This window comes from Balaenoptera borealis (assembly GCF_965194805.1).
Source record: "Balaenoptera borealis genome assembly, chromosome: 20".
In the NCBI taxonomy this organism is placed as follows: domain Eukaryota; kingdom Metazoa; phylum Chordata; class Mammalia; order Artiodactyla; family Balaenopteridae; genus Balaenoptera; species Balaenoptera borealis.
In genome coordinates this window covers 58,552,892-58,575,097 of record NC_138879.1, presented here as the reverse complement: position 1 = coordinate 58,575,097, position 22,206 = coordinate 58,552,892, and the positions used below count along the sequence as shown (strand labels likewise).

The 22,206-nt window shown below is 47.5% G+C and overlaps 2 protein-coding genes across 9 annotated transcripts in view; both read left to right on the top strand.

The window, feature by feature from the left end:
- TRIM16 (tripartite motif containing 16) overlaps positions 1-2,974 on the top strand; it is a 42,483-nt gene extending 39,509 nt beyond the window's left edge. For all 4 annotated transcript variants that reach the window (XM_082373355.1, XM_082373353.1, XM_082373352.1 and 1 more), the window contains one exon: positions 1,025-2,974. In XM_082373355.1, coding sequence (XP_082229481.1) covers positions 1,025-1,608 — 584 coding nt within the window. In that variant the 3' untranslated portion in view covers positions 1,609-2,974. The remainder of the gene's footprint in view (positions 1-1,024) is intronic.
- Positions 2,975-8,455: 5,481 nt separating this feature from the next.
- Positions 8,456-22,206, top strand: part of FBXW10B (F-box and WD repeat domain containing 10B) — a 36,661-nt gene continuing 22,910 nt past the window's right edge. The window contains exons 1-7 of one of the 5 annotated variants that reach the window (XM_082373347.1): positions 8,456-9,256; positions 11,198-11,374; positions 12,401-12,604; positions 12,707-12,834; positions 13,528-13,650; positions 16,808-16,917; positions 18,546-18,746. In XM_082373347.1, coding sequence (XP_082229473.1) covers positions 8,752-9,256; positions 11,198-11,374; positions 12,401-12,604; positions 12,707-12,834; positions 13,528-13,650; positions 16,808-16,917; positions 18,546-18,746 — 1,448 coding nt within the window. In that variant the 5' untranslated portion in view covers positions 8,456-8,751. Of the gene's footprint in view, positions 9,257-11,197; positions 11,387-12,400; positions 12,605-12,706; positions 12,835-13,527; positions 13,651-16,807; positions 16,918-18,545; positions 18,747-22,206 lie in introns of those variants that run through there. The other 4 variants (XM_082373348.1, XM_082373349.1, XM_082373350.1 and 1 more) reach the window with 4 other exon arrangements.

The following is a 22,206-nucleotide window of genomic DNA, read 5'->3' as shown; positions in this document are numbered from 1 at the left end:
AGGAGGTGGAGTGACTTGTCAAAAGGGGTCTGGGACCACTTACGACCTGCGTGGGCGAGGTGCCCCCCCGCAAGCAGTTCTCCGTGACACTGGCCTGGCGTCCCACAACTTAACTTGGTTCTGGCACTGCCTGGAGATGGCGTCAGATCCCACAGGATGGCCCCCACTTCAGATGCCAGTCGCGAGTATTGGGTCCCCAGGTGACGGACAACTTCTGTCCGACTTGGCTACAAATCAGAGGTTCCCAGGACCGCCCCCGTTGGACTCGAGCATTTGCTACAGCAGCTCACAGAAGTCAGGGAGACACTTACGTTCACCAGTTTATTAAAGGATGCGATAAAGGACACAGATGAGCAGCCAGATGGAGAGAGAGAGGCACGGGGCAAGGCCGGGGAGGGTCCCGATCGCAGGAGCTTCTGTCCCCATGGAGATGGGGTGCATCGCCTTCTGGTGTGGATGTTTGCCAGCCTGGAAGTACTCAGAACCCTGCACTACTGGGATTTTATGGAGGCTTCATCTCATAGGCATGGTGGCCCACTAACTCCATTTCCAGCCCCTCTCACTTCTCATGAGAATAGGAGTTAGGGCTGCAAGTTCCAAGCTTCTAGTCATGACTTGGTCTTTCTGGTGACCAGCCAGCCCCCGCCAGGAGCCCACCCAGAGTTGCCTTGTCAGAACAAAAGATACATGTATAACCTGGGAAGTTACAAGGGTTTCAGGAGCTCTGTGTCAGGAACAGGGGCCAAAGACCAAATATCAGAACAACAGATGGTCCTAGTGCACTTAAGACTCAGGAGATTACAGGGAGCTTTGTGCTGGCAACCGGGAACCAGAGACCAAATATATATTTATTGTAAATCACAATATCACACTTGCGTTCTGTTTTCTGGTTTTCACCCACCTCTTTTCTGGGAAGGAACAGGGGTCTGGGAGACGGATGTCTTTTCGTCCTTTGGAGGCTCGCTAGGTTTGAAGTGTTGGGTCTGAATCAGCTGGCAGCCCCTGACTTTCTGTGTCCCCTCAGATGCCTGTGACATTGCCTTCGACCCCGACACGGCACACAGGTACCTCCGGCTGCAGGAGGACAACCGCAAGGTCACCAACACCACGCCCTGGGCGCACCCGTACCCGGACCTCCCCAGCAGGTTCACACACTGGCGGCAGGTGCTGGCCCAGCAGAGCCTCTACCTGCACAGGTACTACTTCGAGGTGGAGCTCTCCGGGGCGGGCATCTACGTGGGCCTGACGTGCCAGGGCATCGACCGCAAGGGCGAGGAACGCAACGGTTGCATTTCCGGAAACAACTTCTCCTGGAGCCTCCAGTGGGATGGCAAAGGGTTCACGGCCTGGCACAGTGACACGGAGACCCCACTCAGGGCCCGCCCTTGTCAGAGGCTGGGGGTCTACGTGGACTTCCCCGGAGGCGTCCTCTCCTTCTACGGCGTTGAGCCGGAGGCCATGACGCTGGTGCACCGGTTCGACTGTAAGTTTTCGGAGCCCGTCTACCCAGCCTTCTGGCTTTCCAAGAAGGACAACGCCATCCGGATTGCGGATCTGGGAGAGGAACCCGAGAAGCCGGCACCGACCCCGGTGGAGCCCGCCCCCTAGATGCCGGGGTCCAGAGCCCAGACCTGTGCTAACACACAGATGGGGCGGCAGCTTGCGCGTTAAGGCTGACTGGGGGGCAGAATCCCTGCCAGCGGTTGCTGGCTTTAGAAATCACGTGGGTCAGAGGATGAGGGGAAGGGTGTCTGGCCGCCGCCTTGGGCTCCATGCAGCACCGTTCCCCACGTTTGCAGTAATCCTCAGGCCCTAAGTCCCCCTCACCATCTTCTCGTGATGTCCTGTCTGCTCGGGTGAACAGCGCACTGTGCCCAGAGGTGGTCACCAGGAATCCTCAGAACCATCCGAAAGACTGCAGAGGAGTCAGAATAAATTGCTAACTTTATCTCGCTTGCCCGGCGTCCCCGGCACTGTCCTGAGCTCCTCCCGTGCGTCAGCCCTCGTGGCTCTCATGGCAGCCCCATGGGGTAGCTGCTTACACCGTCCCCATTTTGCAGATGGGGAAGCTGTGGTTCAGGTGGGGGTCAGTGAACTTGCTCAGGTTCATCGTGGTCACGTGGTGAGTGAGTGGCCGAGCTGGGATTCAGATCTGGGAGGGCCGATGTTGTACTTCTAACCACTACCCCATGCTGCCTTCCTCCTTCGACGGTGGGTGTTGTGTGCACGGGAATAAGCCACATCATGAACTGCGTTCGTAGGAGTAGAGCGTCTTACGGCCTCCGTCGCTTTGCACCCGCGCGTCTGACTGGGCCTTGCGGCTGTGCTGTGACGGAGAGCTCACTACCTCACATGGATGCTCACCTGGTTTGGGTACAGTGAGGACTGCAGGAATGTCTTAGTGGGGTCCGAGTCCTAGTCTCTGTGACCTCAGGCGACGGGGCTCCTTCCTCTCCCCTGGAGCCGCCCGGACGGTGTGGACGCGTCTGATTCCTCATTCAAGGGCAGCTCTCACACCGTCCCCCCCGGGAATTATTCTTCGCTTCTCACTCTGTCTCCCACTTCCCTTGGTGGTTTCCAGACCTTCTACTCCTCTGATCACATCCCCCTTCTCTCTACAGACGCGCTCCCTAAGATTAATGATGTACATTCATCAAACCTTTAGGCAAATGACAAACTGTATTTAAATGGGTTTCTGGGGACATAACCTCAGGCCCCTTTCGGGATTCCCTGGAAATACAACTTCTGGGTCTTTTCCGTGACCTGTGTCAAGGCAAGTACCTTCCTCTTTGGCCGGTCTGACGGTCCTGTGTCAAGAGTACTTTACTGCAGCGTCACTTGACTCGTTTCCAGAGACCCTGCCCTACATTTGAATTCTAGGATTTATATAGTATAGGATTTGAACCTTTTTTAATTGAATTTAAAAGCTTTGAATTTTATTGACCTTTAAAATATTAAAGAAAATTTTTATTGGGGTATAGTTGATTTACAATGTTGTATTAGTTTCCGTTGCACGGCAAAGTGAATCAGTTATACATACACATATATCCACTCCTTTTTAGATTCTTTTCCCATATAGGCCATTACAGAGTATTGAGTAGAGTTCCCTGGGCTATACTGTGTATCCTTAGAAATTTTTAAATTTGAATTTTAAATTTCATCACATCATTGCTGCTTGCGGAGATAGTTTTATTCATGACTCTATGCCCAGTGTAATAGCTCTCCTTCCTAGCCTGGTGTCACCTACAGAATTGGTAACCTTTCCTTCTTAAATCTTACTCTTGTTGATATACATATTGATTAGGTTGATACCTATATTGATTAGAATTTTGCAGTCCTCAGCCAATATCTTTTGGGTTTAGTTATTCAATAAGTTATGCATCAGTAGAACTGTTTGCTAATGTAGTCCACCTTATGCCCCTTTATCCACTGGACACCATGAAGGACTTTTCAGCGGCAGAGATCAGGATATACTATGTCAGCATTTCCTCTCTAACGATGCTCTCTAGGGGGAAAGTGAGATCAGCTTGGCTGGGTTGTTGATGCTTCTTACTTTCTTCCCCAAATGCTCACATAATATTTGACAAACCATTTTAGAATTCTGGTGTAAGTTCACACCTCACCTGCTGTTTCCAGAATCTACCTTTTTTTTCTTTTAAAAAATCAAGACAATGTTGCCTGTTTTCATCTTCCACCATTCTCCCTAATTTCTCAAAATTTACTGCCTGGATTTCAGTCACGTTGGTAAATTGTATCATTGTCGTGAGATGTAATTTGTTTAGGCCACGCTCAGATTCATAAAGGGAACCCTTTGGGTGACTCCTTACCTGTTTTGAACTTCAGTTCCTCTTTTTGTCCACTCAGTTTTGGTTTTAAGACCTTTCTTCTCCATATAGAAGATCAAAGCAAAATTGAGCATTAGCATTGCCTTAAGCGATGGGCTTATCTTTTTTCTCTCCCTGGGTCCAAAAACTGAAAATCGCCTAAAACAAACAAAATAAAAAAAAAAGATAACAAAGGCCAATTTTACGCCCTCTGTCATTTTCCCCAAGCTGTGTCAGTGTGTGCCACTCTTCTGTATGTCCCACAGAAGCCTCCACTGTCTTTGGCAACTCCCTAAGCATAGACAGGAACATATAATAGTAGACGCAGCTGGTCAGACGTTCCAGAGGTTCTGGATCCTCTTTCCTCTTTACACCCACTGCTGGCTACCACATTCCTTCACTGAAGTTTTGCTGAGGCCCTCGGGTTTCCTCTAAAAAGCTTAGTTTTGGGGACTTCCCCGGCGGTCCAGTGGTTAAGACTCCACGCTTCCACTGCGGGGGGCAGGGTGGGGGCTCTGGTTTGATCCCTGGTCAGGGAGCTAGGATCTCGCATGCCTTGCGACGCCGGCAAAAAATAAAAATTAAAAAAAATTAAAAAGCGTAGGTTTTTAAAGTTAATGATGAGTAGGGAGGGCTTTGGCATTTTGAGGACCGTTCCCCATTTCTTACCTCATTTAATCTTTGCAGCCCTGTGAGATAGGTAGTATTTTATGGAATGAAAATGAAAAGGTTGGTGGCTCAGAGAGGCAAAACTTGGTCAAGGATGCTCAGTAGGACGTTTTGAAAAAAGCGTTTGTGTTTATTTCTAAAACGAGGTTACATTCACAGGTTCTGAGACATGAACGTCAGTGGTTCTCAGAGTGTGGCTTCCTGACCAGCAGCATCAGCACCACCTGGGAACTTACTAGAACAGCAAATTCTCGGGCGTCAGCCAGACCCGCTGAATCAGAAACTCTGGGGCAGTGTTTTAACAAGGCTTCTGGGGGTTCTGATGCAGGCTTGGGTTTGAGAACCTCTGTCTGCCCCATCTACTCTCTTGAATCTGTTCCGCCCTTCATACCAATAACAAGTGCCCGCGAGTTTCCGAACAAGCAGGAAGTCACCCGATCTCCTTGAGGACCCGGCCATGTCAGCCGGGTCAGAACTTTTCTGTGCTCTCGTGTTTCTCCCCCTCCCGGAGAGGGAGACATTTCTAGCCAATGCCCTCGTTCCCCACCTGTTTCTCTTTAAACCAAAGGGCAAATGGCAACTGGAAACTCCATGATTTCTCAGGAACGAGGACTCGTCTCAGTTAACTTTGCCAACAGGTGTGACACCACCTGATGGGCAGGCGGTGGCTCAAACATGATGGTTTTCCCACCTTTCCTCTTGAGAATGAACCTAGTACAGCTTTTCCCATGTGATCAAGTGCCTTTGCAAACACATCACCCGCCTGTGAGCGAGGTAGACTCATGATCTCCATCTACAGAGGCGGGCAGCCGAGGGCGGCAAGTGAGTCGCGGGGTGGAGGTATGTTTGCTGCTCCGTAGCCGAGACCCTCCTGCTCTGCAGCCTGAGCCCTTCCCTGACTTCCCGCCATCTGACCCAGGTCAGGTGCTGGGTGGGAACCAGCAGAACCTCAGGTGCACGTCATTGGGCAGGACAGTGGAGCCGATGGGGGTACAGCAGCCGTGCCTTCTGGGGCTCGCTACACCATGCAGGGGGCCGGCAAAGGAGGTGAAGATTTGGGGTGGTATAGGCTTTAATCAGAATCATGAACAAAACAGAATGCAAAGGGCAGAAGGAAGCTAGGGGACTGCACGGAGACTTCAGGCTGCTCGTAACCTGGATATTTGGGAAATCTCCAGATGTACGTCTCAGCCCCAAAGGTTTCCTCTGAGAAGTGTTTTCCCCTCTGGGTCTTACTCCAGTGAAACCTGTTTGCCCACCTCCCTCTTTGGGTACCACCGGCACCACTTCCCCACCATTGGCTTACCCATCAGGCTGTCGCATCCCGCCATCCGCCAAGGTCACATTCTAAACTCTGACACCCGATCTCACATGGCTCCAGTTTCCCTGCCTGAGCCGGCTGACATGCTGTGTGTGCACGTGTGTGCGTGCTCACACCTGTGTATGTGGGATGGGGCGGCAGCAGAAGTAACCACCAGGCTTACTTACACTAACGAATGTAAGCCTCACCCTACGACACCCTGCAGGGCACTGGTGATCACACATCTTCTACAGAGGAGGAGAGATGGGGGCCCAGAGGGGCCGAGGGGCGTGCCCAAGGCCACAGCCCTAGTAAGAAAGCAGCAGGATTCCAGCCAATCTCAGACTCCCAAGGTTGGGCCCTCAAGCGTGGAACCAAGGCTGAGTTGGACTGTAAAACTGCTCCTTTGAAGTCTGTCAGCTTCACAGATTAAAATCCTAATTTATTTGGACCTTTAGGAACAAGCTATTGTACTTTCAGCTTGTAGCATTTCTGGGGGTAATGTGCCCCCTTATATACTCAGGCGCTTTGGGCCTCCCTCCTCTGTCTGGCCTTCCTGGTGGGTGAGATGCTAATCCACTCTGGCCTTTTCTCCAGGCATCCGTCAGATAGAGGAGCTTGAGCTGTTAGCACTGATCTCCTTCCCGGCCTGATTCCTGTCCCCACCCCAACTCTTTACAAGACCTTCACGGCCAACCAACCCAGCGATGACTTACGCTGCCTTTCTCTATCGGTGCCCGGTTGCCAGATGTGGGCGCTAGACATGCTCACGGTATCGCCAACCTTTTGGTTTAATCCGGGGTAGTAATAACAACACCAAGAGCAGAGGCAACTGGCCTCACACATTTGATCTCATAATAGAAGGTAGCGTAATTTTCATCATCTGCCTTCATCTCCTCCTTCCTCATCATCAGTAGGATGGAGAAACTGAGGCTCAGAGAAGCCAGGCAGGGAGCTCACGATCATCCAGCTCCTTGGTACCAGAATCACTGTGTGAACCTGGTCCCACCTGAAGTAGAGTTGTCTCAGTGTGTCCTCAAAACTCTTTTCTGGGTTGCCCTACGTTTGCAAGGGCATTTTGGCTGCGGTGGTGAGCTGAGGGGCTATGGTTAGGTAGTAGTCTATTACAGTCATTTTTCCTAACTTAGCAGTATAGCTTTATTAGTTATTTTGAAAAACTTCAAACCTGTGAAAAGCTGAAAGAGTAGAATGATGAACACTCATATGCACTTCACCCACATTCACCAATTATTAGCAGTTTGTTGCATTTGTGCTCTCTTTCTCTCTGTGTATACACATACACACACTGAATATATGTGTAATATGTGTGTGTGTGTGCGTATTTTTCTCAGACCTTTTGAAAATTATTTGTAGACACTTCATTCTGAGTATGTCAGCATTTAGGAGTGATTTTCAAGCTGTTTTCTGCGGACTCTGGGTTCTCTGGAGCTGCTGCTAATTTAAATTTTGTGGAGTCTGAAGTTGGTGTAAGACAGTGTCTGTCATCTTTGGCCTCAGGTGTAAAGGTTTTGTCTTCAGAATAGCCCGTTGCTGTCAAAAACTGCCCTGCTAACAAGTCAACTTTTGAACTTATAAATTTGTACTAATAGACTTATCACTATGTCTATGTTGCATGTTGTGTTTTTACAGAAGATATAATTTGCAAACAGGCTTTTGTTACTAAAAAGTTTTGGAAATCTCAGTGAGCCCCTGGTCTCCTTCAGGGTCATTACTGACCATCTTTTGGGGGCCCCGAGGGCCGTGTGTGCTCACATGTTTGGCTGTAATGGCCCAAGTCACCACTTCTGAGTGGATCACAAGCCAGTGCTAAATGGTAATGATCTCATGAAACAGGTAAGTCATTGTCTTGTCATTTTTCTTTTAAAAGCTCCACACATATTGTTTCTTCCCATGCATCTCAATGTCTGTACATACGCGTGTATAAACATCATAGTGGACATTGATTATCTGGCTGGCCAGAATAATGATCCCAATGACAGTAATACTGATGACAATAGGACGATAGTTAGCGTTAATTAAGGGCTGAATATGTACCAGGCAATCTTCTAAGTGCTCTGCATATAATACCCCATTTCAGCCTCACGCTGCCTCTGAAGTAGGAACTACTGTTGTTTCCATTTTACAGATGAGGAGACTGAAGCATAAAGGGTTAAATAATGTGCCCGTGTTCACAGAGCTAGTGAGCCGCTGGGCTGGGGTCCAAACCCAGGAGTCTGACCCCAGACCCCACACTCCGCTCAGCTGTGCTTCCTCCCAGGTACCTGGGTTGGTGTGTGATTGAGGCTGGAAGTCCCCAGATATATTCTCAGGCCCACAGACATTTTTTTTCCACTAGGGAGTTTTCCCTGCAGAGGTTTCTGGTTAACCTTCTGAAGCAGTTACGTAACAAATATATATTAAACATTTGTGTTTTCACTTTGATGATGAGTTAAGATGACTATAAACGTATTCAGGATCATTCTAACCAAACAGCCATTCACAGACGTTTCCAACTAATTTCATATTCACAAATATTTAAAAGTCACTCACGAACAACAACAATGGAAGCTCAACACCAGGTTCCACGATATTTTTTTTTTCCCCCTTTGAAAGGGGTCCGTACATTATTTAAATTTGACTACCTCTCTTCCTGTTGTTCTAGAATCGACATGACCAGCTCTTTCAGAATATACAGCAGCTGCCTCCCCCTCAGCAGCGCCAGGCTTAGGAGATTTACGGTAAAGGCACGTTTCCTAGGAGGTCAATACAGAAAGCCAGACTCAACGGCAGTTTCTGGGGAGAGCAGCTGTCTGCCCATTGCAGCAGTTTCCTTTTTCTTTGGGAGATGTTCACATTTGAAAAGGCTCAACTGGGATATTTATCAGCCTCTCCTGTTCCTCTGGGGTTTGATGCAGTTGACAGCCGGCAAGGATAAAATGAGCTGGTCATCTCGGGACCATGGAAAACATGGAATCGAGGCTCAAGAATGTCCCTTATTTTCGATGTGAGAAGGGGAACAATTCCGTCCCCGTGTGCCGGAAGTGTGAGACGTGTGTCCTGGCCTGGAAGATCTTCTCCACCAAAGAGTGGTTCCGAAGGGTGGGCAGGATGTCCCAGAGGAGGTTTCTGGTCAGCATGCTGCAGCAGCTGGACAGCCTGTATTTGTTACACTATTTTCAAAATATCCTTCAGACCACGCAGGGGAAGGATTTTGTCTACCACAGGTCCCGGGTCAACCTCAGCAAGAAGGAGGGGAAAATCGTCAAGTCCTCCTTGAACCAAACGCTGGACGAGACGGTGGAGCAGAAGATGAGGGGGATTTTGCACTGGTTTGGGAACAGCAGCTCCCGGACGAAGGCGAATTACACGCTCCTGCTGCTGCAGATGTGCGACCCCGAGCTACTGCTCACTGCCGCTGATGTCGTCAGAGCCCTGCTTCTGAGAGGGCGGAACGGTGCCTCAGGTGAGCGAGGCCACAGGTAGAGACCTAAGGGTCCCCGGAGACCAGGAGGCCGGGCTTCAGGAGCCCGTCAAGGAACGGGAGGTGTGGACAAGCTTAGGTAGACGGGAATCTTCCAGATGGCAGAACAGAGCGCTTTGTCCTGACACCCGATGCTGTTGACCGAAGGAGAAGCTGCTGGATGTGACTTCCTGCTAGAAAATTATAAAAGGACAAATGCAGAAGGAACTTTCAACTGTCAGGCGTTTCAAAGGGATTTCTGCATCCCTTAGGCCCAGAAATGGCGGTCTGCGCCTCTGCTACTTAATGCTGGGGCGGTTCCTGCTTTAGCGGGTTAGGGATTGAAGCGGGTTTGAGAAGGAGGTAAGGGGGGTGCTACTGAGTTGTTTTGCCCTTCAGTTTACACTGCACGGAAACTAGGCCAAGAGGTCAAAACCTAGGGCTTTCCTTCATTCATCCCACTGTATTCCTTGCTTGCACATAAAATCCAACCTCGACTTGGAGTTTATCCAAGGCTGGAGGTAGTGGAAGGGCCAAGTAAGGCTGGGGTAGGCGTTCTCAATCGTTGCTTGTATCACAATCACTGGGAGGGCTTATTAAAACCCAGGTGGCCGGGGTCCTCCCTGAAAGGTCCTGACCCAGCAGGTGTGATGTGGGCCACGAGTCTGCATTTCTAACAAGTTCCCAGTGGATGCTGATGCTGGTCTGGTGACCTCACTTTGAGAGCCGGTGGTCTGGGGTGTCGGTGACAAGGTCTTGGAAATGTTTGGCCAGCTGGACTGGGGCAGCAAAAGCAACCAGAAAGGAGGCAAGGGACTGGGGGTTGCAGGGGGTCCAGTACGAGAAGCAGAGGATTAACAGACTGGGACAAGGCTGGGAGAGGGCGTCAGATGGAGGGATTCGGAGGTTGAGCTCTTGAGGGCGGGGAATTCCTGCTGTCCACGAGACCTGGTTTGTGGTCCTGTTTGCAGACTCATAGAATCCCAGGAAAGTTTAAAGCTACGTGACCTTGGGGGCAGTTAGATCCCCTTATATGCCCTTGATTTCTTTGGTGTGTCCAGGAAGTAAAAGAATAATCATCTGGAATGAAGAAGTGGTGGAGAAAATCAGAGGATCCCGTAAGTTAGATTAGAGATTGATAAGTCCAACTGCTTCATTTTATAGGTAAGGAAGTCGAAGTTCAGGGAATCTGAGTGATTCGGCCGTGGTCACCCAGTCGGGGGGTTGAAAACCAGGCCCCCCGTCCTGGTCATCTCCCATGGGCAATGCCTGCCCCCGGACAGGGGCGGCAGGCTCGAGTAGCCTCATCTGTACACACAGGTCCTTACCCACCGCAGGAATCAGCTCCTTGTATTAAAAGTTGTGTAAGTCCATTTACAGGTTGTGGCAACCTTCCCCTTTTCCTAGGGGAGTTTCTCTCTTAAAATTAAATTTTCTAGGACTTCCCTGGTCGTCCAGTGGTTAAGACTCTGTGCTTCTACTGTAGGGGGCATGGGTTCGATCCCTGCTGGAGGAAGTTCTGCATGCTGCCCAGTGCGGCCAAAAAGAAAGAAAAAAAACTAAATTTTCTAATTTGACTCAAGGGCATTTATTCATATCATTGAAGAAAATGACGCGAAAGCTTCGGAAAAGCAGTCCCTCTTCCAGCTCCTCCCTCTCTCTCTTTCTCTTTCCCTCCCTCTCTCCCTCTCATTCTCTCTCTGTCCTCGTGTATATAGAGCTCTGATGAAGTTTGCAGTGCAGGTGGGCTGGCAAAGGCTAACAGAGGCTTTCTGTGATTTTTACATAGTAACTCAGAGGCCTCAAATAAAAACAGACATAACTGGCCTGGTCCGTTTTGTGTCGATTAAAAAGAAGCCAGTAGAAATAAAACCATCTCTCTCTACCACTTCCTCTCCACACACCTGCTTAAAGAGCCACTCGTCTTGGCCTTTTGTTTTTCAGGGAACGACCCAGACTCCAAGGATGTGTTTTTCTTCCCTGAGAAAGGCCACACGCCCCCGTGCGAGACCTCACAAGTCTGCTGGGCAGCAAGACCCGGGCACACATCCTTCCCGTTGTCCAAAACTACAGGAAAAGCAAACTTGCACGAAAATGTGTGGTTCGGAGCAGCCACTACTGGTAAGTCCGCTGGTAGGAAGAAAGCCGATGGGGAGGGAGTCCCGCGGAGATGGAGGGGCTGGTAGGGCAACGGTATCTGGGGAGGACAGAGTTGGGCAACTAACATTCACTTGTCACCTACAAAGTGGGTTGGGCTCTGTGATATTTATCCCCTCATTTAATCCCACATCTGGTAAGGGGAGAAACAAGGATTAAAATCAGTCAGTGTGGGACTTCCCTGGTGGTCCAGTGGTTAAGACTCTGCGCTTCCCCTGCAGGGGGCACGGGTTCGATCCCTGGTCCGGGAGCTAAGATCCCACATGCCGTGGGGCGTGGCCAAAAGATAAAATAAAATCAGTCAGTGTGATCTTAAGTCCCCTTCTGCCCCAGGCCGGAATCTCTCGGTCTAGCCCCTGACCTCTGGTGTGGGGGGATGGGGAGGGGCACCTCCAGAATCTAACCCACCAGGAGCTATTTTTGCAGCATTCGATTCAGTCTTGAGGTAGAAACAAAAGCAGTGGGGAATTGGGCCCTGACCTTAAGGCCGTCCTCACTTGGTTTCTGAAGCAAGACATATACACGGAATAATTACGGGAAACATAGATTCAGAAACGCTTTTTATACAGAAATTTTCAAGTTTCAAAAGTAGGTAGAACAGTGTAATCATCGCCCACATAACCGTCATCCAGCCTCAATAATTACCACCATCTTACCAATCTTATTTCCTCCATCCCCCTCTTTTGAAATTGAGACTTTTTCTTGTTGGGCTCATTTAAAGGAAACTCCAGACACCATGCCATTTCACCAGCAGGGCAGTTTTGATGCCACAGCCGTCGACTTGAGCTGGGCACGCTGAAAACTGCTTGTGCGTTTGGTTGGGGAAGCTCTATTTTCATTTTGGCAGAAGAAATGACCAAACCCCGGTGGCCTCAGGGTAGACCCTGATGAGCTCTGTTTTGGGGGACAACTTTTGGCAAGGACTTGCTCTCGGCCCGGAATCACCCCAAAGACGCCCCAACCGTGCCCCCTTCTCCGGCTTCCCTCTAGAAGGACAGTGGAAGAGTTCACTCCAGTATATTTCCGAGATGAATAGGCTGTCTTCTGAAAAAGCAAGCGTGTCCAAAGCAGGCTCGGCTCCCGCCGCCGATGTGCTGGTGGATCTGGAGGCCGTCAGAGAGCTGTCTTCTGGGGTCAGCAGATACCGCGACTTCATCCGTCACCTGCCTGCCCACCTCTCCAAGTCTATCCTCAGTATGCGGGGCCTGTTGGGGGATTTCACAAGACCCCGCCCTCCCCGCCCGCCACCATCGCAGCGCAGTTGGGAGGTCCCCAGGTCCACCTCTTGTTTTCCAGGTATGCTGGATAAGAACAGCCTGAGCAGGTGTGTGTTCGTGAGCCAGCACTGGGCAGTGCTGGCGCAGCAGGTCAGGACCGACATGTCCATGCATTCTTTCATCCAGCGCCAGATCACCTTCCTGCAGGTACTTCCTTTGGGAGGGGACAGCTGTAGACCAGCCTTATGTCTGCACCAGCCTTTCTGTCTGCAGTAGACCCTGAGCTGGCCTCCTGCTGCTTCCTCAACTGCCTTTTTGTGCGGACTCCCGATATCCCCGTTTACTCTCCCCTTGGTGGTGCATCTAGCAGGGATGACACGTATAGAAACCTCTTGGGAAGACAGAGGCAGAGCCTTTCCGGAGCCTCACAGAGCAGGGAACTTTCCCCAGGGAGCCATATTGCAGCTTGTGCAATGTAAGAAAGCCTCAGGTACACAGATGTTTACAGAGCCACAAGGTATTTTTTTAGGTTAAAATGCAGTTTCCCCTGGATAGTAACCATCTCTGGCATTTATACTTCTGTTTCTTGCCAGAAGCCTGACCCTAAATCATGGGTTCCTGGTAGCTTGGATTTTTCCCAGCAGAGGGAGAGGAGGCCTTGAGCCAGGGGACATGCTGGAAGCTGGGAACCACCCACCATCCTCGCTGGTCCCCCTCCAGATGTTTGGTGGGCGTTACCCTCATTCAGCCAGTTTACACACACCACTGGCCTAGCTGGCCAGGCCCAGGCCTTCCTTGCCCAGAACTTACCCATCTTTCAGATCTTGCCAAGCACTAGTTTTTCCCCTCCTCTTGGAGTGGAAGAACTAAGAGTAGCCATTTTCTGTTACTTTCCCCCAGGGGTCCTACACCAGGGGAATAGACCCTAATTATGCCAACAAGGTTACTATCCCAGTTCCTAAGATGGCAGATGACGGGAAGCACCTACGCGTGAAAAATCAGAAATGGAAACTGAGAACGAAGGTGGGTTCCGATGGCACCTGGGGCAAGCGACTGTGGGCGTCCTTTCCTACTGGCCATTGAAGGCTGAAGTCCAGACTCAGCCCTCACATATGGATGTCGGATATGGGAGGATGTAGGATAGAGCATATGGAAGTAGGGTATGGGAGGGTGTAGGTTAGAGCATATGGATGTAGGATATGGGAGGATGTAGGATAGAGCATATGGATGTAGGGTATGGGAGGGTGTAGGATAGAGCATATGGATGTAAGGTATGGGAGGGTGTAGGTTAGAGCATATGGATGTAAGGTATGGGAGGATGTAGGATAGAGCATATGGATGTAGGGTATGGGAGGGTGTAGGTTAGAGCATATGGATGTAAGGTATGGGAGGGTGTAGGATAGAGCATATGGATGTAGGTTATGGGAGGGTGTAGGTTAGAGCATATGGATGTAGGGTATGGGAGGGTGTAGGATAGAGCATATGGAAGTAGGGTATGGGAGGGTGTAGGTTAGAGCATATGGATGTAGGGTATGGGAGGCAACATTCCCTAAGGGAGACCACATTTGGGTGCTGTGTGTCCTTAAGCGAGTGACTTTCTCTCCTTAAGCCTTAACTACCTCTTCTGTTAAATGAGGGGGCTGATTTGGTTGTCTTCTCAGGGTTCTTCCTGACTGCAGCTCCCACGTCAGGTCCTGTGTCCATGGCATCTGTCATCTAGTGGGGAGCTCAGAGCCAGGAGCTGGGGTTTTCCTCACCACCTCTGTCCCTGCATTGAGAGGCTGCAGGGGGGTCTGTCGCTCGGGATTGAGGACATGAGGGCAGGGCTAGGGCCGTCCCCAAATGTCCAGGGTCCAGAATGAATTGAGCTTTCTGACCTCTCACTTCCAGGTTCATTCTGGTTCTAGGACGGAAGGAGTTACTTAGCCTCAGACCTCTCTACAAAATCTCGGGCAGTAACAAAAAAAGTATCGTGTCTCAGATGGAAGACTCTGAGCTCTGGGTTCTGCCCGTTCAGGCGTGATGGTCATTCCCCAAACCAGTGGACTCCTGCCCCCTCCTCTCTGCTCAAGGGCCTTCTATTTTGAAATCTAGTCAATGGGCCCCAAAAGGATACTTAACAAGGGTGGTCAGACTGTAGCTTTCCATAGGAAGACTGTGCAGTTTCAATTAGAAGTTGAGAAAGAGAAGGGTCCAGTTCTTAGTCTGTAGAGGCCGTTCTGGTCACACAAGGAGGGAGGGGGGCAGGGAGGGCAGCAGGATGATGGGACCGTGGTGACTCTGGGGGGTCCAGTCACTACCCAGGTCCAGCTGAGTATTGCCACGGGAGACTGTGCACCCCGGCTTCCCAGGCCGCCTGAGCTTTCAAGGGAAGTGAGAAATCTGAATTATCACGGGACAGCTCCTGCTTTTCTTTAATGCTGGCAACCAATTAAAAGCATTAAAAAAAAAAACAAAACACTACATGGGCCAAAGAAAGCACATTTGTGGACCTGCAAGTTTTGAAAGCTTTGAGTTGGCCCCTCCACTCATTTTATAGATGAAGAAACAGAGTGTCAGGCCTCCACTGGAGCGAGAGAGACATAAGTTCAAGGCTGACCCGCTCTTTCCAAGCCCGTCGCTCTGTTAAGCGTAACAAGACCAACACCCTTCTTCCTTAGGTGATGTAGCCAGTAATTGCCAGACAAACAAGGACTACCCAGACAGTGTTTGATGCTTAGAAATGTATAATTCATTTAAGAAGAGAGAGAGAAACAGGTAAAGGTATGGAGAGCGGTAGGGAAGCAGTGGCACTGAGCAGTGAGGGGCGCTGGGAAGAGGCGGAGGCGAGTGGCGAGGGCTTCCGGGCTGGCGGCTGCGGCGGGTACTGCCTGTGCTTGATTTCCGTGAGCTGCCTCATCCTCACGATGGGTCGGGTGAACAGCGTTGCTCCCAGTGTGTGGGTGTGGAAATGAGGCTGTGCTGTTAGAACACTTACCCAAGGTCTCCTAGCTGGTCACGGCAGAGCCGGGATTCGAACCCAGATCTTTTTCACCCCATCGGCTCCACCGAGTAGCCTCCAGGCTCTCAAAGCTCAGTGGGTGAGCAAGAGCCAAGGAATTCCAGCCTGGGCTGTGAGAAGCCCGGGAAGCCTCGTTTAATTCAAGGCAGGATATCAGAGCTGCCTGAACACGCGAGGGGAAGCAGGCTGATGGATTCTTCTGGGGGGAGACTTCTGTGTGGACGTCAGGACGTGGTGAAAGATCGAGAAGGAGAATGGGCTGAGGAAGAGTGGACGGGCGTGGAAGAGAAGGCTGAGGTTGGGAAGGAAGACAGGTCTCCAGACACAAACGTGGTGCTGTGGTCCTCTTTGCTTTCATCATAAGCTCACCTTGTCTTATTGGTTTCCTGCTAGTGTGATTGCTATTTTCTGCTTTTTGAGGTTGAAGAATGAGGCCGGGAAGAAGACTGGAACTGGAATTCCAGTTGAGTCATCTATACCAGAATTTAGCATCCCTGGAGGGCCATAGCTACTCAGAAAGCGTGTGATGAAGGGAGGGAGTGGGGAGGGAGGAAGGGAGGAAGGAAGGAAGGGAAGGAATGTTGGAAAGGGACGGGGAACACCCCTGTTGAGACTTGATAAAATTGATTTCCCCTCTCTGAGGCTCAGATGCATCATCTGTAAAATGGTGAGAATACTTTGTGGGGCAAGTGATGTACGTTGTGAGGCAGCTGTAAGGAGAAATGAAGGTTGCAGATGTATGAAAACTTTGACACACAAGTGTGTAGAGCGTGCAACAGGAATTTCACATGTGACTTGAGTTCCCACGAGTACGCTCTGTACTGTCTCGTGCACACACAACAGGAACTCGAAACCCCGGCTTCTGTGAAATGGGCACCGGTGACTTTATTTTGTGTGCATCCTGGTCGTGAGCTCATTTTTGGAAAAGTTGTGCTATCAGCAACATCGGAAGTTCCGCAGAATCAGAGGGGGAAGAAGGATCAGGACCTTCAACTCAGTATTTTCTCACTCAGGGGTTCCTTTTGCTCACGGGCCCCTCCCCATCACCACGTAGCAGCGGCCACAGCCTGAAGGGGAGGAGCTCTTGGGCCCCTGTGCCCTCGCCAGGGGAGAGTCTCAGGGATGCGTGTCTGGGGTCAGGTTGCTGCCGTCCTTTGACTGTAAGTGTTCCCTTGTTAGAATGACTACGACCTGTGGACCGCATACCAGAACGAGGAAACTCAGCAGGTGCAGATGGAGGAGAGGAATGTCTTCTGTGGCACTTACAACATCCGCATTCTCTCTGACATGTAGGTACTGTGGTCAGAATCCAGGTCTCCAGGGACCCCTGAACTACCCTCACGGGCATCTGAGGACTCCCATGACCTTTGCTCACTTGGAAAGGCAATCCTTCCTCACCTCAAGCCCCAGCCTCAAACCCACATGAGATCCCATTTGGAGAATAGGTGCTTGATTTTTGCACCATTCTTGGCATTGGCTGGAGGTCGCTCTCCCCTTATACATTTTCGGTACACTGACCAACAAGCTTTTGCACAATTCACAGGCATGAAATCTTTTTAAAAAATATCTTTACTGTTTAATTCTTATTTTAGAAGTAATATATCCTTATTGGAAAAAAAAATCCACTAAATGCCAGGAAATGTATAGAGGAAAGGAAAGCTCTCCTACAATCTTGTCACATAGAGATAACTACCATTAATATTGATGTCTATTCTAGAATTTTTTCTTTGCCTCTATGAATACATATTTTAAATAGAAATGGGGCTATGCTCTACATAGTTCTGTAACCCACTCTGGCAAGGTACTGTGAATGTCTTCCCATGTTAAATATGAAAATGGTATTTATGATAACTACCTAGTGTGGCATCATTTGAATATGCCATAAGAAGACCCTTTAATAGGCAACTTTCTGCCATACTTTAGACCTAGGACTTCACTCTTTATTCATGAAGTTTTGTGCAGGCCATCATCGTTCTATTTTTGGCTGTGAACCTTACTAACAAATTGCTTCTTGACCAGCCAGCAGGGGGAAGACAGAGCAGGTGGGAAAAGGCAGAGCTGAGATTTTATGGATAGTGTGGTGATACGTGCTCTTTAGAAGAGAAGATGACTGGTTGAACTCTAGATAGGACAAACGGAATGAGGACAAAAATGTCAGGAAGTGCTCCTCATATTTAGAGTGACTTTACATCCCTGTTTACTGAAACAATTCCACTTTACTCTGTGGTCCTCAAATAATTAACAATAGTGTCCCCTTTCACAATGAAAAAATCTCAGTTTGGACAATAGATTATTTGGTCATCCTGCTCATATTTTATCTATTTGCTAATAATCTTATGATTGGAAAATTAATTCAACTCACCCTGTTTTGTTGGACTGTAAGCTCATTGAGGGCAAGGTCCATTCATATCTTATTCATCTATCTTTGTATTTCCCATTAGTACCTATTATCACAGGACTTTGCCCCTAATATATGCTCACTGGATATTGGTTAAGGGAAAAAAACAAAAAACAAAAAAACCCAACAGTGGGACATGCAGTGGGTATAGGGCTTCCCAAGTGTGTTCCTCTGAGGTTTTCCATGAAAAAAGGTTGCCATGGTCAGATAAGGTGGGAAATGCTGCATACTCTGTTCTGTGTCTTGATGATTTATCATACATTAGCAGAAATTATTAAAATAGTTTTGCCTTTTGTGTTTAGGTTTTAAATCTGTTTGAAATGGATTTTTGTTATGGTGTGAGGTGGGGATCCATCAGGGACCGTTAACACTAGGCCTTGCCTTCTGCTATATCCCTTGTTGGAAGGCCCTGGATTTTCCATTACAGCATTGCTGCAGGTGAAAGGCACTGTGCTAAGTGAGTTCTAGGAAGGACACTAACTCTTCTTTCCATGGATCATCCTTTTCCTGGCAACTCAGGTGGGACCGAAACAGAGTCATCCACTATTCTGGGGGAGATTTGTTAGCTATGTCGTCCAATCGGAAGATCCAGCTTCTGGACATCATACACATAAAGCAGATACCCATCAAGTTCCGAGGCCACACTGGGAGTGTCCGTACCCTCTTCCTGTGTGAGGAGGAAAACTTTCTCCTGAGCGGGAGTTATGACCTGAGTATCAGGTAAGTGGTCCAAGAAAGCTGTGGTCCCCAACCTGCCCAGGCCTAAAAGCAGCTTGTGGAAAGAGCATGCATGCTTCTACCTTTTTGTATTTATGCAAAAGTTATCCTAAATTACACTGACTTTTAGAATAACCCACGTTTTTTTTGGCAAGATAAAAACCAAAAATTTGTATATTGTTTAAACTTTGGATGAGATAGATTTATGGCAATTATCAGATCTATTTTCTAGCTGAAGACTGTGACTCAAGAAGTATTTTCTTTAGCATTCTTAGATGAAGGCATAATTTATATTTCTTTTTATAGATTTCTTCAGGGGAAAGTAGTTTTTTGTGGGTATGGAAACAAAATAGTGTTAAATATATATATATATGTATATTTTTAAACAATATTATAAACACCCATGTGCTCATTACTCAGTCCAGGAAATAGGGTGTTACCATTCCCTAAATCCCCTATGTGCCTTTCTCTTATTCCTTCTTTCTTCCTCCCAACCAGAGGTAATGTTATCCTAAATTTTATACTAATTATTCCCTTGTATTTCTTTATAGTTTTGCTGCCTGTTTATATATATGCAGATATATTAATTACTTTTGTCCATTCTTGAACTTAACATAAATGGAATTGTGTCTTAAAAGTTCATCTGTACTTGATTCTTGCACTGAACTGTGATTTTGAGATTCGTTTGTATGATGTAGGTAGCAGTAATTAATTTATTTTCACTGAGATACAGTATTTTATTAGATGAATACATCTTAGCTCATTTATGTACTCTTCTGTTGGCAGATATTTGCATTGTTTATAGTTCTTTATTCTCAAAGAGAACTGCCATAGACATTCCTGGATGTGTCTCCTGGTACCCATGTGCATGAGTTTTTAAATTTTTTATTGAGGTATAATTGACAGAAAGTGTTAGTTTTAGGTGTACGATATAATGATTTGATATATGCATATATTGCAAAATGATTACCACAGTGAATTTAGGTACATCCATCACTACACATAGTGACAGTTTTTTTTCTTGTGATGAGAACTTTCAAGATCTACTCTCTCAGCAACTTTCAAACATACAACACAGTATTGTTGGCTTGTTTTTCTGTTCTTGCATCAAAACCGCCTTTTTAAAAAAGATAGTTTTTATAGAGCAGTTTTACATTCACAGCAAAATTGAGAGGAAGGTACAAAGGTTTCCCATATACCCTTTGCCCCATTCTCAAGATACCCCATCAGAGTGGTACATTTGTTACATTTGATGAACCTGCATTGACACATCATAATCACCTGAAGTCCATAGTATACCTTAGGGCTCATGCTTGGTGGTGTACATTCTATGAATTTGGACAAATATATAGTGACATGTGTTCATCATTATAGTATCATACGGAGTATTTTCATTGCCCTAAAAATCCTCTATGCTCTGCCTATTCATGCTTCCCCCTAACCCCTGACAACCATAGATCTTTTTACTGGCTCCATAATTTTCCCTTTTCCAAAATGTCATATAGTTGGAATTACACAATACATAGCTTTTTCAGATTGGTTTCTTTCACTTAGTCATATGCATTTAAGGCTCCTCTGGGTCCTTTCATGGCTTGATAGCTCATTTCTTCCTTATGCTGAATAATATTCCACTTTCCAGATGGACCACAGTTTATTTATTCATTCATCTACTGAAGGACATCTTGGTTGCTTCTAAGTTCTGGCTGTTATGAGGAAAGCTGCTATAAATATCCATTTACAAGTTTTTTGTGTGGACATAAGTTTTCAGATTCTTAGGGTAAATATCAAGGAGAACAATTGCTGGGTCACATGGTAAAGTATGTTTAATTTTGTAAGAAATCGCCAACTGTCTTCCAACGTGGCCGCATCATTTTGCATTTCCACCAACAATCATTGAGAGTTCCTGTTCCTTCACATCCTCACCGGCGTTTGATGTTGTCAGTGTGCTGGATTTTGGCCATTCAGATAGGTGTGTAGTGGTGTCTTGTTATTTTTTTTGCATTTCCCTGATGACCTGAGATGTGGAGTATCTTTTTGGGATGTCTTCTTTGGTGAGATGTCTGTTAAGATCTTTGGCCCATTAAAAAAAATTGAAGTATATTTGATTTACAATATTGTGTTAGTTTCAGGTGTACAGTAAAGCTGAAATACATACATATATATATTTCAGATTATTTTCCATTATAGATTATTACAGGATATTGAATATAGTTCCCTGTGCTCTACAGTAAATCCTTGTTGTGTATGTATTTTATGTATAGTACTTTGAATCTTTTAGCCCCATACTCCTAATTTATTCCTCCCACCCTCCCTTTTCACTTTGGTAACCATAAGTTTGTTTTCTAAGTCTGTGAGTCTGTTTCCGTTTTGTATATAGATTCATTTTTATTATTTTTTAGATTCCACATGTAAGTGATATCATATATTTGTCTTTCTCCATCTGACTTACTTCGCTAAGTATATTCTCTAGGTCCATCCATGTTGCTGCAAACGGCAATATTTTGTTCTTTCTCACGGCTGAGTAATAGTCCATTGTATATATATATATACCACATCATCTTAAGCCAGTTGTCTGTTGATGGGCACTTAGGTTGTTTCCATGACTTGGCAATTGTTAATAGTGTTGCTATGAACATTGGGGTGCGTGTATCTTTTTGAATTAGAGTTTTCATTTTTTCCAGATATATGCCCAGGAGCTGGATTGTTGGATCATATGGTAGCTCTATTTTAGCTTTTTTAAAGGAACTTCCATACTGTTTTCCACAGTGGCTGCACTGTGGAAAAGTGCAGTGTAGGCAGGTTCCCTGTTCTCCACACCTTCTCCAGCATTTATTACTTGTAGACTTTTTTTTTTTTTTTTTCTGGGGTGCCTGTGTCCTGTCGATGTTTGGTTTTCCCAAGATATAAGCCCGTGAGTGGAAGTGCCGTATGCTCTGTAACTCTGTTTTTTAGATGTTTTAGGAAACACCATACACTTCTCCAGGGTGGCCGTTGGCAATTTACATCCCTCCCATCAGCGTAACAAGGCTCCCATTTCTCCATGGCCTGTCCTGCATTTCTGGTTTTTCCACTTTTTCAGGATGGCCCTTTTGATCGATGCGAAGTGAGACTTCTTTGTAGTGCTGATTTGCCTTGCCCGCTTGTTTGGTTGGCCAAAAAGGGCATATGCGTTCCTTCCTGAATATATTCAGGAGAAAACGCATACGCCCTTCCCGGCCAACTGCATCATAGTCGACGTTTTGCCGCTTTTCATGTGCTTTAAAGGCGATTCCAATCTACCTCTTGAAAACTGTTTCCTGCAATTCTGCCTTGCTTTCAAATCCTCTTCGTTGCCTTACCTCAATATATTTTTGGACAATAGTTATCATTTATAACCCTGCAGCTTTGTGAATTGCAGTGCCCCTGAGCTCCATTTTTCAACTCGGTTTTTTGGGAGCTGGCCGCAAAACCGCATGATTGCTTC